General features: G+C 37.6%; 1 protein-coding gene across 5 annotated transcripts in view; it reads right to left on the bottom strand.

Annotated features, from left to right (window-relative positions):
- LOC102691657 (peroxidasin homolog) overlaps positions 1-16,648 on the bottom strand; it is an 89,212-nt gene that overhangs the window by 21,873 nt on the left and 50,691 nt on the right. For all 5 annotated transcript variants that reach the window (XR_011191419.1, XM_015358114.2, XM_069197439.1 and 2 more), the window contains 9 exons: positions 13,446-13,517; positions 11,836-12,005; positions 9,295-9,412; positions 8,833-9,002; positions 7,815-8,087; positions 6,762-6,878; positions 4,364-4,522; positions 2,804-2,916; positions 1,350-1,506 (listed from right to left, as the gene is read on the bottom strand). Coding sequence is in view for 4 of the 5 variants with exons in the window: in XM_015358114.2 (XP_015213600.1) it covers positions 1,350-1,506; positions 2,804-2,916; positions 4,364-4,522; positions 6,762-6,878; positions 7,815-8,087; positions 8,833-9,002; positions 9,295-9,412; positions 11,836-12,005; positions 13,446-13,517 (1,349 nt within the window). In the remaining variant the exon portion in view is untranslated. The remainder of the gene's footprint in view (positions 1-1,349; positions 1,507-2,803; positions 2,917-4,363; positions 4,523-6,761; positions 6,879-7,814; positions 8,088-8,832; positions 9,003-9,294; positions 9,413-11,835; positions 12,006-13,445; positions 13,518-16,648) is intronic.

Here is a 16,648-nt window from a genome sequence, read left to right as displayed (position 1 = left end):
ATGGCCATGACAGCTGTGGCAGTAGTTTGTCCAAAATTAATATGAATAATAGCTAGTTTTCAACTGTTCAGTGTCATTTTAATAAAATAAAAATATGTTGCAGAATGTTTCTGTTGCTGTATTTTCTTTGTAGAAGTAGTTTCATACTTGGGGATCTGAGCCCTTTTGTGCCTTGTCCAGAGAGATTCTATTTTTATTTGTAAGTTTTATCCCTTCACTTTGATACAGCTAGGTTCCTGGTTGTTAAGACAGTTTCTATAGGCACAAAGTCATACTTTGGTAAAATGTGTTTATTCATGTTGTTAGCTAGCACTGGCACAAGGCAGGATATTTCTAGGAAGGGACATCAATCTATCACATTTCTCACACTCAGATTTCTTCTCTTTAATTTCAACAAGGTATGCACCTGAAATTGTGCTTCAATATACAGTACATACTGTACATGAACATACATATTATGCCAGTGGATGTTTGTTGTTTTGTACTTCAATGAGAAAAAAAAAACTGAAACCAGTAAATCTGAAAATTATAATTAACAGCCAGCTCTTTCATTCAGCTTCCATTTTTTTTCTCAGACAAAAACTGAGAAAAATACAGGAGCCATGTACACATTTATATGTATTTTCAAGATGTGCTAGAAGAGATCAAGTAATGTGGCTTCAGAAGACTTGATTATGATTTATTTCTGAACAATCCTGCCACTGGCTCTAGAGCTCCAGAGAAGAATGGGCATACATTATAGTATATCATGTGGCCTCATATTGTAGTATACCTTAAGAGGAATATAATGCTATATTTAATACCTTTCAAATTGTTTATATACTTATAAACAATCATGAAAAAAAGTATTAAGAAAGGTTTTGCATTTGCAAATCTAACAGTTTCACTTTAACTTTCTAGTATCATTAGACAAATTTCCATCGATGATTAAATACAATATTGGTGAATGTATTGGATGTATTCTATCCAAAACTTAACAAGGGACTCGCATATAACATATAGGCCTTCTGTACTATAGTTTTTACGATACTTCATGAAATACTTAAGGTTTACTGAAATTTCTTAATTATAATTGAAGATTTCCATTGACTTTCGTTAAATTGGGCTAGTTATAAAAATATTTCAGCTGAGTATCAATTTTTCTTATAATGTTGGTGTTCTTACATATATATTATATAAGTTATCGTTTAGATTGTTAGATGTCTTAATCACATTAAAAGCTTTAATCAGAATTCCAGAAAGGTCTAACGGTCCGACACCTACTCACAAGACTGAACTCCACTAAATTTCAGGGTAAGTATCATTCATTTCAGAACAAGACCCTTGCCAGTACACCTGAGCCAGCTTACCCTGGACGGTCAGCACCATACTGGCAGATGAGTATCCAATGGTGCTCCTAGCAACACACTCGTATCGGCCCTCATCTGCAAGCCCCACATCCTGAATCTCCAGGAATCCCTCAGGATTTATGTGAAACTTCCCACTTTCTGTAATTTGTACACCTTCCTGAAGGAACATGGAACAGAACAAAGAGAAGAACAACTTATTACAAGTACTGAGTGACTATTCACAACAAAAACATTCTTTTAATCTGATAAAATTCCTATTTTGTAGACATGTACACAAACACTGACATATGTTCTGAAACCTAACTGGTCCTGGATTTAAAAAAAACAGATACGAGAAGTGGAAAAAATATAATTTTTGAAAAATATATAATTCCTTGATTTTGTTTCCAGTCTACTTTTTTTTTCTAAAAGAGTTGTGCACTAGAGTGTGGAGTTCTTAACTTAATAGTTTTAAAGGCAAGAACAGGCCCGAAAGACACTTTCTGTCAGACCCTAAAGAAGGGCTATCCAGTGCTGGTCCTGGAGGAAGGGTGTGTTTACAGGCTTTCACTCTAGCTATCTTCTTACAAAGCTACAGTAAATCAGCTAATTAGTGGCTTAACTGGACAAATTAAACGGCTTCCAGCTCTTTAAGTAGTGCTACTCTAAAGAGACTTAGTATTCCTGCAGACACACTGACCGTGCAGAACAAGAATTGGACAGCCTTGTTCTAAAGCGAAGGATGAAAAGCACAAGTATGGTGTTTAGCCTTGTAACAAGAAAAGCACAGGGATAATGTTGTCGGGTCCCGAAGAAGGCTCCACAGCTGAAACGTTGTGTTTCCTTTCTTCTCCTTTCAGCATAGAATTAACCTTCAACTTGTTCCTTTGCAGTATGGATCTAGCATGCTGACGCAGCTACCTGCTTGAACTAATGAGTCCGTTTTGTCAGTTTCTTGAATCCAGCCCAGCTGAAATACCAGGCTCGATGAGAGTGGATCAAACATGAGTTCAAAAAGCTATAAATACGCTCTTGGAATGGGTGAAGCAAAATCAAATAATATATTTTCTAAAATGTAAATTGGAATGTAAGAAGTCGGCAACTATATTTTTCTGACTTATCAACAGTCACTTTTGACTTTCTCATGGTAACTCAGGTTAAGCAGTATGGATCTTCTCTTGCCTTTAAAATTGATTCCCAAACAAGTCAAAAAGTGAAAAGATTCCCAAACAAGTCAGCTCCCTGACAAATATATTTTTCTCTCAGTCACACAAAAAACATACATGAACATACACACCTCCACAGTATCCATTGGGTCATTTCACACGTTTTATATTTTAGGAACTGATTAAAAACTGATTTCGATATCAGACTGTTGACATAACCAGTGCAAAAACAGGGCCTCGACAGATACTACATTATTACAAGGCACATTTAACATAAGAGCAAAATCTCAGCCGTGTCAGACTTCTAACCTTGTTCCATGTAATCACTGGCTCGGGCTCTCCCTGAGCACGGCATGGAATTTGCACATCATTGCCAGAATCCACCGTCATGTCCCTTGGAGCATTTGTGAAAACAGGCGTTACTGATGATTTAAAAACATGTGTTAATAATTACATTTTTGCTTTTTGGGAGGTTTTCTATCACATTTTCTATCCAATATGCAAGATAATTTAAAAATTGTTTACATATCTTTGGTCAGCTCTAGAACTGATAATAAAGATTAATTCATTTCGAAGCCTGCAGCTCTGACTGTGTGATTTCCTGGGCTGTTGTTTTCCTTCTTTGACCTCAGACTACCTTTGCAACAGAATAGTCTCTGTAAGACAGCCTTTTATATTTCAACCAAAATGCCCTGCACTCTCTGACATTTCTTTTAGGAGGTACCATAAAAATAAGACTAAAATAAATAGTAAAGCATTCATAACATGAATTTGAATATATTTAATATTTACTGTACATTACAGTACACAGCATCTCCTTCAAACAAGGAAGGCAAGTAGGGAAAAATACAATAGAAGTAAAATATTTGTTTCATTCTGTATGTTTCTATCTTTATTAGTTTGTTTCCTTGCAGGCAAAGTACTCCCTCAGGCTGCTGTTTTGAAGATAATTGTTAAGCTCTGTGTTTCAACATGATGCTGGTAACCATTACTATAAGGAACACATCTTGTCATTCCAGAATTACAGAGCTCAGTGGTTTTCTGGGTAGCTCCACAACTGAAACCCACAAAACAGCCCTGTAATTCAGCAAAGAAAGAACTAACCAAATATCTGTCATCTGGGCTTTGCGTAGCCATTGTTGACTTATATGTAAACCATCTTCTGTGTAAATTAAAATTAGGAACATACAATATGTTTTTGTTTCCTTTCTGAATCTCTCTTTAGCATACAGAAAATAAACTTGAAACAAAAAGGCACTGGAAATACATTTAAGTAAAACCATAATTTGAAAAAAATTGGCTAAACTTGGAACAGCGCTTGATTGAGCCTCAGTTGAAGTCAATGGTGCGGGTGTCCCGGGTTCAAGCCTGGGTCATGTCACTAGTGACTATAACTGGGATTCCCCTGGTGGAAGCGCACAAGTGGCTAAGTGCTAGTAAGGGTAGGGTGGCATAAGTTAACCAGGAACCCTCTTGGCTCCTGGAGACACAGCAACACCTGTGGCATTCTGAGGATCTGGAGGCTTGACGTACTGTGGTTGAGGAACAGGCCTCTCCTCCAGTTGGCACTGAACCTCCTGCACAGTGCTGCATGGTCCCATATCCCAAAGTACTGCTTGACAGTACTGAATGTTTATGGTATCATCACAACAAATAATCATTACAGAAGCCTTAAAGAGCTTGTACTGAATAGCAAATAAACCCTACTCCAACTAGAATGTGCAAATTTAACTGTCTGATGACCAAAATATTGTCAATAAAATGCAGTCAAATAAGATATGCTATCTATAGAGATTATCCAGAACACAGACTAACATTTGTCACAATGTGGTATGCAGCACAAGAAACAGAGAGTAAAATAAAGGTTACCTCTTTGCTGTATGGTTAGCTGAGCAATGGTTCTTACAGAGCCCACAGGGTTGACAGCCTGGCATTCATACTGGCCTTGGTCATGGAGAGCTACTCGGGCAATTCTTAGAGTTCCACTGGAGAGGACAGCATGTCTCCTGTCTGCTGGCAACAGGCTCCCTGGCACACATTCACCAAGAAAAGTGTTAGACGCAGGTACTTTCTTTATGAAACACATGGACAAAATCAGTATTTATCACGCAGTCAAAATTACATTTCTACAACGCATTGAAAAAAACAACAATGTGATGGGGCTAAGAGACTTTACCTTTTCTTTATGTCACAAACTGTCACAAATTAGAGAGGCCATTTGGCCGATTAGGTAGTAAGTAGTTAACGGATCCAAAGATGTTACCCAGCGGTTTTGTGAAACAAGCCAGGGCATCAGCTTCAGCAACATGGCTGGATAGCTTGATCCAGACTCCCACAGGAAAGACGTGTCCCTGGACTCAAGCACTTCTACAGAGTTTTCACTCGCGTGCACTGGTTTGTCATTCACTGCCTTTGAGGACTTAGAATACTACTACTAATAATAATTAATTATTCCTTACACGTATATATAAATCTTGTCTGGACACATCACTCAAAACACTTTACAGGTAATGGGGACTCCCCTCCACTACCACCAATGTGCAGCATCCACTTGGATGATGCGACGGCAGCCATAGTACACCAATATGCTCACCACACACCAGCTATCAGTAGGGAGGAGAACAAAGTGATCAAGCCAATTCCAATATGGGGATTATTAGGAGGATTATTGGCAAAGGCTAATGGGAAATTTGGCCAGGACTGATGCATTCCAGGACTGGCTTTAAGAAACCCTATTTCTCAAAATGAATGTACAATGCCTTGTCCAGACCCCTGCACGACTTTAAAGCTTACAGTCACAACATGTTGAAATAGCAATTAATATTGGATATATACATGACCTGCTCCACATGTTGAAAACAAAAAAGCAAAAAGTAGATTATAAAAATTACAGGAAAACAAAAAAATCATATTTTTGCTGTTAAATATCTAAATTAATTTAGGTACATAAAATTACCTTAATAAGCCACACAATTAGCTGAGTGGTCTCTTTCTGCATACAATAATAGTGGTTCACATGATTTCAAAATAAATGCACCTATCTTTTTAAGGTCCCTCAGTCAGGTAGTGATTTTCAAGAAAAGATTAAACCAAAGACTAAGGAGCTTTCAAGACATCCCATGGATAAAGTTATATAAAAACATTTCAAAGACAATTGCTTAATAAGACAATCACCAAGAAGTGGAAAGCACCCAGACAATAAACAAATCAGGCTGTCCCTCCAAACTGAGCCACTGAGCATTGAGGGAACTGTTTAAGGGTGCCACTATAAGGCACTTTGAAAGAATTACAGAGTTCAGTGGTTGAGATGGGATAACATTTCCATGGATCTATAATGTTCTAGTCACTCCAGCAAAGGGGAACTGAAACAAAGTCATGTGAAATCCTGCATGGGGTTTGCAAACAAGTACCTGAGTGATCCTGTAAAACATGTGGCAAAACGTTTTGTGGTGAGAGAAGACAAAACTGGAACTTTTGGGATAATGCAAAATATTATTTCTGAAGCTTGCTCAGATTGATGGGAACATAGATGGGGCAAAGTACTGCCAAATCTTAGAGGGAAATCTGTGAAAACTGTGACAAAAACCCAAAGAACTAGGTCAAAGATACACTGGAGTGGCTTAGGAATAAGAAAGCGATGTCCTTAAGTGGCCCAGTCAAATGTGTGACTTGAAAATCTTTGAAAAATGGCTAACCATTAGAAATGCCCAAGTAAACAGAGAGAGCTCGAGCAAATGTGACAAGAATGGTGAGAAACTGCACCAAGCCAGTGCACAAACTTGTAGAGACATGACCACAAAGATTGGCAGCTTTAATTGCTGCCAGAAGTGCTTTCATAAAACATTATATTCTCTGATCGGAATATATTTGTTGAATCTATGTGTTAATAATTTAGCTTACCTTTACAATTCTTCATTTTGAGAAGTCATATTTTGAATAAAATATTTATTGTATAAAATGTGTCTTGTTGTAATTTCTCGAAATTAAAAAAAAAGAGGAAGGGTCTGAGTACTTCACAAGGGCCTGAATGTGTCTTGCTGTTTCTTCAGGTATCTGACTTTGTTAAGACTTGGGAGCAAAGATAAAGCAGCACTTTGGAGTGCAGTTTAGGGGTAAAAAAAACAGAATAAAACAATAGAATTTCAAGGCATATGCGTTGGCACCAGAGAATAACAGAAGCTTGGCTTTCAGCAAGCATTGCAAAAGACAATTTCAATGAATATCAATTGGCACATAAACTTAAAACACTTAAAATAATTTTTCATACCTCCTTTCGTCCAGGCAATGACTGGCTGGGGATTTCCTTGTGCTGCGCAGACAAAGTCCACAGTGTGCCCTTCCAACACAGTCTGGTCTTGAGGTGTTACAGTAAATTGAGGTATGGCTGAAAAAGCACCAAAACAAAAAGAACTAAATGACTAATTTGTGTTTTTTAAAACAGAGAAACTGAAAAAAAAAATGTACTGCTTTAAAACTTTATCCTGAAAAATAAAAACACTTTTAGAAAGTATTAGACAGATGAGTTCACTTTTATTAGTAATTCTCATATTTTTGGGAAGATTGTAAATTAGAGGTTAAGTAATTTCATCCACAATGTTTACTGTAAAGCTAAGCATGAAATTTGAAGTCTTTGGCAGAGAAGACTGTTTGAATTGGGTGGCACACAATGTTTTATTTCCAGTTCCATTAGGATTGACGTGAATGGTGGGTTAATGCAACACTGTGGAACTCCTCGAAACCTTTTCTCTAGAAAAGTAAAGCCAAACATCCGAGCTGTAGGACAAGTTAACGTGATTCAATACTACACGGGACTTACACTGACTCGTTAAGGATTATCCCAGAGGGTCAAAAATATTTTCAGGCTGCATGTGTGCTGAAGGGGCTGGAATGTGCAGTTACAATGGGTATTGCTTTTTAAAATGAAATTGTGGTTTATGGCGGTGAACGCAAACTAAGAAGAGTAAGCTCACCAGGTTATAACACATGATTGCCTGAGGTTCATCAGGACAAAGTAACGATTTGAACGAAATCAGCACCTAAAAGAAAATGATGCAGCCTAGAGGTTAAGAGCTGAACAACTGAACAACTGTGGCTCAGGTTCTACGCTAAGGTCAAAGACAAGGCAAAGACGCCTGGTGCTGCTCCTGCATAAATCCTTCTGCTGTGCAGAATAAATATAACCACAAGACTATAAGCCCCTTTTATCTTAAATAAAATGGGCTATTTAAAAATCTGGTATGGCTGCCCTCCAATGAGGGTTTTCTTCTAGTTACACAACACTAAACTTGACAGTTCCAAGCAGATCTACCTTATCCTTTACCTTGTACTATGATTTGGGCTGTGGCATGAATGGTGTCAACATTATTGCTTGCAAAACACGTGTACTGTCCCGCGTCGGCCTGATTGACGTTTTGTATGTAGAGGCCTCCAGAAGAGGTGATAGCGATGCGGGAGTCCGTGGGCAGCGGTGTCCTGTCCCCCTTGGTCCACGAGATGCGCGGATGAGGCTGCCCTGCGGCGCTGCATTCCAGGGTCACACTCTCCCCCACCAGCACCTCGGTGTTCTGGGGCTGGATGACGAAGCTTGGCCGCGCTGGGAGAAAAAGAAAAAAGCATATTTTTTAAAAGACATCTTAACTTGCACTGGTATCATGTTACGTAGGTAAACGAGCATTTCCAATAACAAAATACAAACTAAAAAGAATTTCGGCTAGAAAGCACCCATGAGTATCCAATTTGGTTCCACCCATCCACAATTTTTCTAACCGCTTTTTCCAATTTAGGGTCGTGGGGAAGCGGGAGCTTGTTCCCAGCAAGCAACAGGCACAAGGTAGGATACACACAGTCCACTGCAGGGCACAGACACAGACATTTACACACTCACACCAGGGCCAATTTTCCCAGGAGTCAATTAAGGTACCAGTATGTCTTGTGGGAGGAAGCCGGAGCACCTGGAGGAAACCCACGCCACCACAGTGAGATAGGACCCCAGTGCTGCTATGCAGCAATGTTAACCACTGTGCCACCGTTCTGCTCCCATGTGCTCCAGTTCTATATAATTCTTTTAATCTGATCAATCCATAGAATTGATATGAGTTTATTGAGTAGACAAATATTATTTACTCCTTAGATTCAGCCTCAGGCACCCATTAAAATAAAGCAATCGTCTAGCTCTGCACTCTAAAAAAGCTGCCAACAGCTGCAGAAACCAATGAAACATTCTGTTGGAAAAGTGTTCTCCACAAGGTGAATTGCCTTTGAGACCACATCTAGATATATGCTAAAATATGGATGTTTCCCATGAATAAACTATGAGATGGACATTTATGCAAACTTACATGGTGCCCCAAAGTATCGAAGAGTGACCTGTGAAGTTTTCACCTCTCCTGCCACATTTTTAGCCATGCACTGGTAAACTCCCTGATCTGTCTCTCGGGTGTCCTGGATCATCAGAGTACCATCTTCAAGTAAATTCAGACGAGAATCATCCCTCATGTCCAATTCATTGCTAAAAGAAAAAGAAAAATATGTCAGCAAAAATGGCCAAGTTAGTCATTCTAAAAAATATAGGTACACTATTAAGTTATCTAGGAGATGGCATGAAAGGCATGAATTACATTTGGAAGCTTCAAGGTATCATGAAAATGAGCCGCAGTTACTGCTGACTGCTAAATTGGGGTTCACACTACCAGAAAGATCAAACTAAAAATCTTTATTTAAAAATAACATAATAAAAATGTAAAACTGTTTTGCCGAACAACATTCTGAAGTGAGAATATGTACAGATATGAAAGTCTTACTTATTCCTTAGCCAGATAATTTCCGGTTTAGGGTTTCCTTCTGCTCTGCAGGTGAAGTACACAGTGTTTCCTGAGGTAACGTCAACATCTTGGGGCTCTGAAGTAATTCTTGGTATCTCTGAGTAACAGGGTGTAAAAGATTTAGCATGCAGTGCACACTTGCATGTACATGGAATTATCAAACAGCTGCTGGCATCTTGAAAATTTCTCCTTAACAGCCCAGTCAACTGAAAAGGTTTCAGCCCAAAAGCAGATATAACTACCTAAAAGGCATTGGCAGCAAGAAATAATGTCTGGGCACCAAACCAAGCAGACTTAGATTGGTGACATGGAGTTTAGCCTGGTTTATAAAACTGTTGGCAGCAAGAATAATGATCCCTTCTATATATGAAACAAAAGTTCTCTGTCTAGGTGTGCATTATCAGCAGCCCTATGGTTGAGAAAAAGAAAAAGAATGAGTTAAGTGTCACAAACTACAGATGCCTAAAGAAAAAGGTTTTAAAAAATCCCTTCTTACTGTTATACAGAGCTGTCAACATAACCCTTTGAATAACAATGCATGCTACCATACCAAAAATCATCATAGGTAAGATAATCGCAATATCCTACGGAAAATAGGAAAATGTCTTTGTGAAAAGCAATTAACATTAGCAATTAACAAAAAATTATCACTTTCATAAATGTTGCCTATATATATACAATATTTATCCATATATTCTCATTAAATGCTCTGACATAAAACTCAACACTTTTTAAAACACGGACCCAGTGTGCTGTTTTTTTATCATATTCAGCAAAATCGATCCATTCAAGAGACATAAAAGCAAATTAAAATAGGGCAACAGAAAACTGAGCTAAAATAGAAAAAACAGTCAAGAATCTGATAAGAAAATTGAATGTTAAGTGTTGAGGAGATCATTTATCTGGGGAATGCCTAGAATGAAAATGCACAAGAAATTTCTGTTCTATGGTCAAGATTTGTTTTAAGTGACTTTAAGAAAGGACTTACTGTAAAGTAACTTTTATCAACACACCTCTGGAATACTACAGCAGAAGTGTTATCCTTCAATGCTTTTTAAAGCCTCACATTACAGACAACTTTTTAAACACTCAATATTTTGTTGGTTTTAGATCCTCTTCACCCCCCCCCCCCCAATAATAAAAGATTACATTTTCTAAAAGTTCATATATGGCATTATCCTACACACCAAGCTTATGGTTCAGGTTGGTTATAATAACAAGAGTGTTACAGTACATGTTTTTGTCAATGTTGCTCAACCAGAGCCCTAATAAAACATCCCACATTCCACCACAAACCAAAGCTTAACACTCCAGTATGTGGCATTTCCTTGTAAAACATGGTATGAATTAAAAAAAAACAAATTCCACCCAAAAATCAAAAGCAGGTTATGTGTAACAGAAAATGTATATCAAATATCAGTTATACTGGCATCAGAACAAATATGCATCTTATATTACTCATACAATGGTCTTAGAAAACTTAATATCATTTAAAAGAAATGACTGCATTTTATCTTTCAATTCATTGTAAAAAAAATGAAACTAGTGACCTTCAGGGTTATGACATAGGTACTTCATAAATAAGTCTGGTCTTATTTACTCAAAACCATAAACCAAAAAGAAGATCAAGTATTACGATTAGATGGTGATACAGAGATTTTGCAAGGCATATTACAAATATGACCTGCTTCCTGCCTCACAACAATAAACAAAATAATATGTATTTAGAAACAAAAAAACTGGCCCCCGTTTTGATATGAACATTAAGTGATTCATGGGAAAACATTCAGCTTGTAACAGAATTGATGACATTATACATTTGGCTGTCGTGATAAGGGACATTGCAGAAAAGCCAAAGTAAGCCCCAGACACAGTAAGCAGAAAACAGTTAAATAATTCAACGGATCACATTAACACATAACACCCAATAATGACAGAACAATTTACCTTGGACTTTACCCGGCTGGTTTGATAGACTCAGAAAGAATGCCCCACAACAAAGGAGTGCTGCATTATTAGCCGCGATGGAATGGGATACATTGGAGCACAGTTTGTGTTTAAACCTGGTGTTTACAAAAGTCTGAGATTTTCTCCTGAACTTGAGCAACTAAGCTTCTTTTTCAAAAGGGCCATGTAACTCGAACTATGCATCAAGAAGCTGAAACGTTATATATTATCTGTGGCACCGATTGACTAAATATCTAATTAGATTGCAGTATAAACATAAACATGTGAGTGTGAATGTCAGGAATTTACTGTATATGTCCATACCTGATGTGTCATGACACTAAAGACAGCTTTATCAACTCTAAATGCTAGATAAACACACTAAAATTCCTGTCACAAGGGACTTGAAGAAACCCTGAATGACAACTCAACCTGTTTTCAAAAGCCATTTCTCTGCCCATCAGCTTGTCATTGCTTTTGTCAGTTTCTTTAAAAAAACAGCGATGCTCGGTGTAACTGACATGGATTCCAGTGAAAGGTTGACTGAACTGGGGTCTTTTGTGTAGCACTCACCGCAGTTGAGCTCCTCAGCTGTGAGAGTGGCGACAGACCTTCCCTGCAGTCTGCTGGGATACTCACAAGTAGCAGCAGCCTGTGCATTTCCAGACTCTGCGTACTGCTTCAGCAAATCAGCCAACCAGAGGAGCTCGCAGTCGCAGTTCAGAGTATTGGAATCTAAACGTCTGAACAGGAAAACAAATGGAAAAACGACACCTGGTAACCCTTGAGGGTTCGTGGAAGAATGTACTGGCAATTAAAAGTTTGGTGTTGACAAATTGTAGAAATATCTTAAGACGTCTTTTGTGATACCTGGTACCTCAACATACTACTTTTCCTGTAACAGTTTTTTTTTAATATCGTAGGTGGCTGTTGTGGTAATTGCTGATTTCACCAGATAATACATTAAGATGGTAAACCATCCTGAGGCTTTTGCCTTCTTGCTCACACAATTTGTGCTTCACATAAATGCATGGATCCAGGAATGTTTTGAGTTTAGCCGAGTATCTACAATTTCTAAGCTCCATGGAACAAATCTATAGCAACATGTACTATATTTATCAGGCAAGTAACATCTGTGCATCATATTTGAAGAAGGCTAGACTGTGGAAATGTTGTAATTTTGCTTTGTTTGCACTTTTTAGCATGGAATTAACATTACATATAAGTGCTTTAATTTGCTCATTGTGATGAGGAGTTTTCTTGAATGATTACATTTTATCCTTAGATCCTTAAATCTTTAGCCCTTGGCTACATGCTTTTATAAAAATTTCTAGCTGAGGAGATCAGATCATAGTACTGATCACAGGAGTCTCAAAGTCACTTACAGATCACAGAAGATTAACATAAATACCTCAAGTTTGAGTTTACAGGTCACTGACAGTTCCTTAAAGGTAAGGACAGAATTTCAGACTAAAATATAACTTTTAACACTGACAAGAACTACAGGCATTTAGGTACCTACATTTCAAACCAATTTTGGAAATATAATTCAGAAAGCATTTTCCAATTTCATCAACCAACTTTAATTTCAAAATATGAAATCTGAACTAAAGTTGACTGCTGCATTGCCAAGCTACACTTAAAGTTGCAAGCCAAGAGGAGAATTAACTCAATTATTAAGCTACACAATCTAAATTATTCAGATTATACATGCTTCAGCTTTGTCAAAGTGCACAAAAAGGCTTATAAAATTATCAGTTAATTCAATTCAAAGCTATGCTGCTTCCTACTCTTCTGCGTACATGCTTCTCAAGGCAGAAGAGCCTGCAGTCATCATTATATCAGAGAAAAAAGCAATCCCCGCAAATATGGAAATGGTCCCACTCTAAGAGATAAATTAAGGTCTCTTTAGACTTGGCCTTAAAATAAGTGAACTAAATATAGCACCAGCACAGGCCTTTCTTTAAAATTGTGTTGTATAATATTGTGTAATTCAGTTGTATTTCCAGCCAAAAATGATAGATAAATCTTACATCCAGCAAGCATCTTTTTCCCCCTGGATGCTTTTAGTATTTTAAGGCCGATTATGCAGAATCTTCTTGAATACAATATCACAATAATATAAGGTGTCATTCGTTTATACACTTAATAATATGAAAACAAAAACAAAAAGTATTACTTACAGCCTCTTCATGGCCTGCAAATGTGAGAATGTCCCCAGTACTAAATGTGTTATTCTGTTGTTGTGCAAAAATCTGTAAAGAAAAAAAAAATACTACAATGGTAGTACACAAAGAAACAGTTCTGCAAGTCTTTTCTGAATATAATAAATTAAAATAAACCCCAAATACACCACAGTGCAAAATGTTGGTGCACCACTTTCAGCTGGGATTTCCAAACACACAAACGTTTAATTTCACAAACGTTTCAGACTTTTCAATAGATTAAATTACTTCTGACAGAATTCTGAATTCATGAATTCACCATATCTGTCTTTTTCAGGTTGAAAAAAGTGCACTGAGGACTATATATGGACATTTCACACATGCGGCAGAGCTTAAATATACCATTAAAAACAAATAAATTCAACAAAAATTAGCTGTTTACATCACAAATGTAGTGGCTCTAATTAGTGTTTACAGACTGAAAGCTCATTTATCAAGGAAACCAAATTAATTTTTAACAATAAATGTGGTTATTTTATTAATGAGGTAATGATCATTTTACGATTTTAGCGTGCAATAGGTGCAACAATACAGTGTAAGAGGAAGAGAAGATGGACAGTTTTATTATAATTGTCTTGCCAAGAAAGCACCTGTATACAGTCTTCTTGTAGTGCTACGAAACATGGCAATGAGCCAAAATACTTGATGGAAGATTCAATTAATTCCACCTGCTCCGCCAAATCCATATACTTATCTTTCTCAGCTGGCACAGGTGGAAGGCATTTGAGTTCTCAATACAACACTTACTTTCCCTCAGATCAAACTAAGAGCTCAAATGTTTTGAGATGGGGGGTTTCACAGAGTCTATCTGAAGGTCATCTCCATCGTGTGGAACCAAAGATCTAAACACAGTCATGAGCAATGTCCCATATGATGGGAAAAGGGAATGTGAGTGTCCACAACTTTCCACAAGGAATACAGTGGGAAGAAATGTTGACACCATTGGACTACAATGGGAACATATACACCTAACTGGAATGGACACAAAAAGGTAACAATGTGCAATCTTGCATGCAGTGGACTAAGTATAGATAGAAGGAACAAGTAATAGGTTTATTCCATGCTGAAAAAAAAGGAAGAAAGAGAACACAACGTTTCGGCCGTGGAGCCTTCTTCAGGTGTCAAGTATAGATAGAGTGGGTAGCTGCGTCAGCATGCGTAGGCTGCAAAGGAACAAGTAATAGGTTTATTCCATGCTGAAAAAAAGAAGAAAGAGAACACAACGTTTCGGCCGTGGAGCCTTCTTCAGGTGTGAGAGAGACAGGGCCTGTCTCTCTCACACCTGAAGAAGGCTCCACGGCCGAAATGTTGTGTTCTCTTTCTTCTTTTTTTCAGCATGGAATAAACCTATTACTTGTTCCTTTGAAGTATAGATAGATAATACTTTATTAATCCCGTAGGGAAAAAAGTATGACCAAAATTGGAAAAATAATCCATAGCTATTCATTGTCAATATGACACACAGAAGGCTTTTTATCAAATATAATAGAACACATGAACGGTAAAAAGCAAAAGGAGGCCATTTGGCCCTTCAGGGCTGTTTGGATCACATCTAGCCACTTCTTGAAGAAACCCAAATTATCAGCTTCTTTCACAAGGTTGGGGAACTTATTCCATACCCCCACAACCCTTTGATTAAAGAAGTGCCTTCTGTTGTCAGTTTTAAATCCACTTCAACTCAGTTTCCATTTGTGGCCTCTGGTTTGTGGTTCAGTGTTCATTTTGATGAAGTCCCCTGGGTTGACTTTGTCAATGCCTTTGATGATTTTGAATATTTGAATCAGATCGTCTCATAGTCTTTTCTGTTCAGGACTAAAAAAGGTTCAGTTCTATCAGCCTGTAAGTGCAGGACATTCTTTCACGTCCCAGAATGTATCTGGTTGCTCTTCCTGATCTGGATTTCTGAGCAGAAATATCTTTTTTGTAACATGGTGACTAAAATTGTACAGGATATTCTAAATAAGGCCTTTCTAGAATGCTAAACAATTTTGACACAAAAGTCCTTTGTATACATTCTACACTTCTGACTGTATAGCCTAATATTTTGTGTGCCTTATTTATAGCTTCCCCATACTGTAAGCTGCAAATAATGTGTCAACATACTGTATACACCCAAGTTTTCATAAGTAGCCTCTTCAAGCTCAGCATTTCCCATTTGGTATTTATAGTTTGTTTTTACATCCTGCATGTAAAACCCTGTACTTGTCTAAATTAAACATCATCAGCCAGGTGTTTGTCCAGTCTTGAAGATTATCTTCATCTTTTTGAATTTCATCTACTTCTTCTACAGTGTTAGCTAATCCTGCTAATTTGGTATCATCTGCAATCATGACTAGTTTCCTGACTTTGTTGTGCTGCCTAAGGCAAGCTGTCAACTTCTTCCTTAGTGAATCAGCCATCATCGAGAAGTTTACCATTGTTGTTTTGGGTACACTTACTCGATCCAAGTAAACCTGACCATTTCATTTTTTACTTTCTTTCTTAGCCTAATTTGCTCTTTAATCTGTGATTGCAATTAATTGTAATTTTCTTTAATTGGGTCCTGTTGTTTTAAAGTATTCTATAAAGTGCTATATTTTCCCTTATACTTTCTAAAATGATTTGTTTAACCATTTCGGGTACTGTTTATTTTCAGTTTTTCAGTTGCTAACTCTTCAGATATTCAAGCAGACCCTTTTAAAAATGCTACCATTTTTCCTCTGATAACATATCCATCTAAGTTCATTCTACCTCATTTAAACTGTTTCTTTCATTTGTAGTGTAAATGTTCCTGGTCTTCTTTGTGGATCCTTGTTTCAAGACGACATACAGTAGGTGTCTACTTTGTTCAGATGTCATATGATTAATATTTGTGGTTTTTCACTTTTGCCTTGGGCTGGAAGCATTCCTTAAAAATAACAGTTGTGGTGTTCTGAACCATTTCTCCTTCTGTAGTACAGCTGACAGTAGTTGTAGTCACATTCGGGGTTTTCTGGTCAGCAATGGAGGTGTCCTGGCCTTGAACTCTCACATCTGAGTTGAGGTCTTGGAGTGGAACAAAGCTGTTTGGTGATGTGATGCTAGGTAGGTTGCTGAAATGTATTTAATTTCAACACCTGGGACCAGCTTCTCTCATTTTTTTTCTACATGTTTCTCTGCCAATCCAGGGTGCACACTTCCTT

The sequence above is a fragment of the Lepisosteus oculatus genome, chromosome 2 (genome assembly GCF_040954835.1).
Source record: "Lepisosteus oculatus isolate fLepOcu1 chromosome 2, fLepOcu1.hap2, whole genome shotgun sequence".
Taxonomy (NCBI): Eukaryota; Metazoa; Chordata; class Actinopteri; order Semionotiformes; family Lepisosteidae; genus Lepisosteus; species Lepisosteus oculatus.
This window is presented reverse-complemented; position numbering and strand designations above follow the sequence as displayed.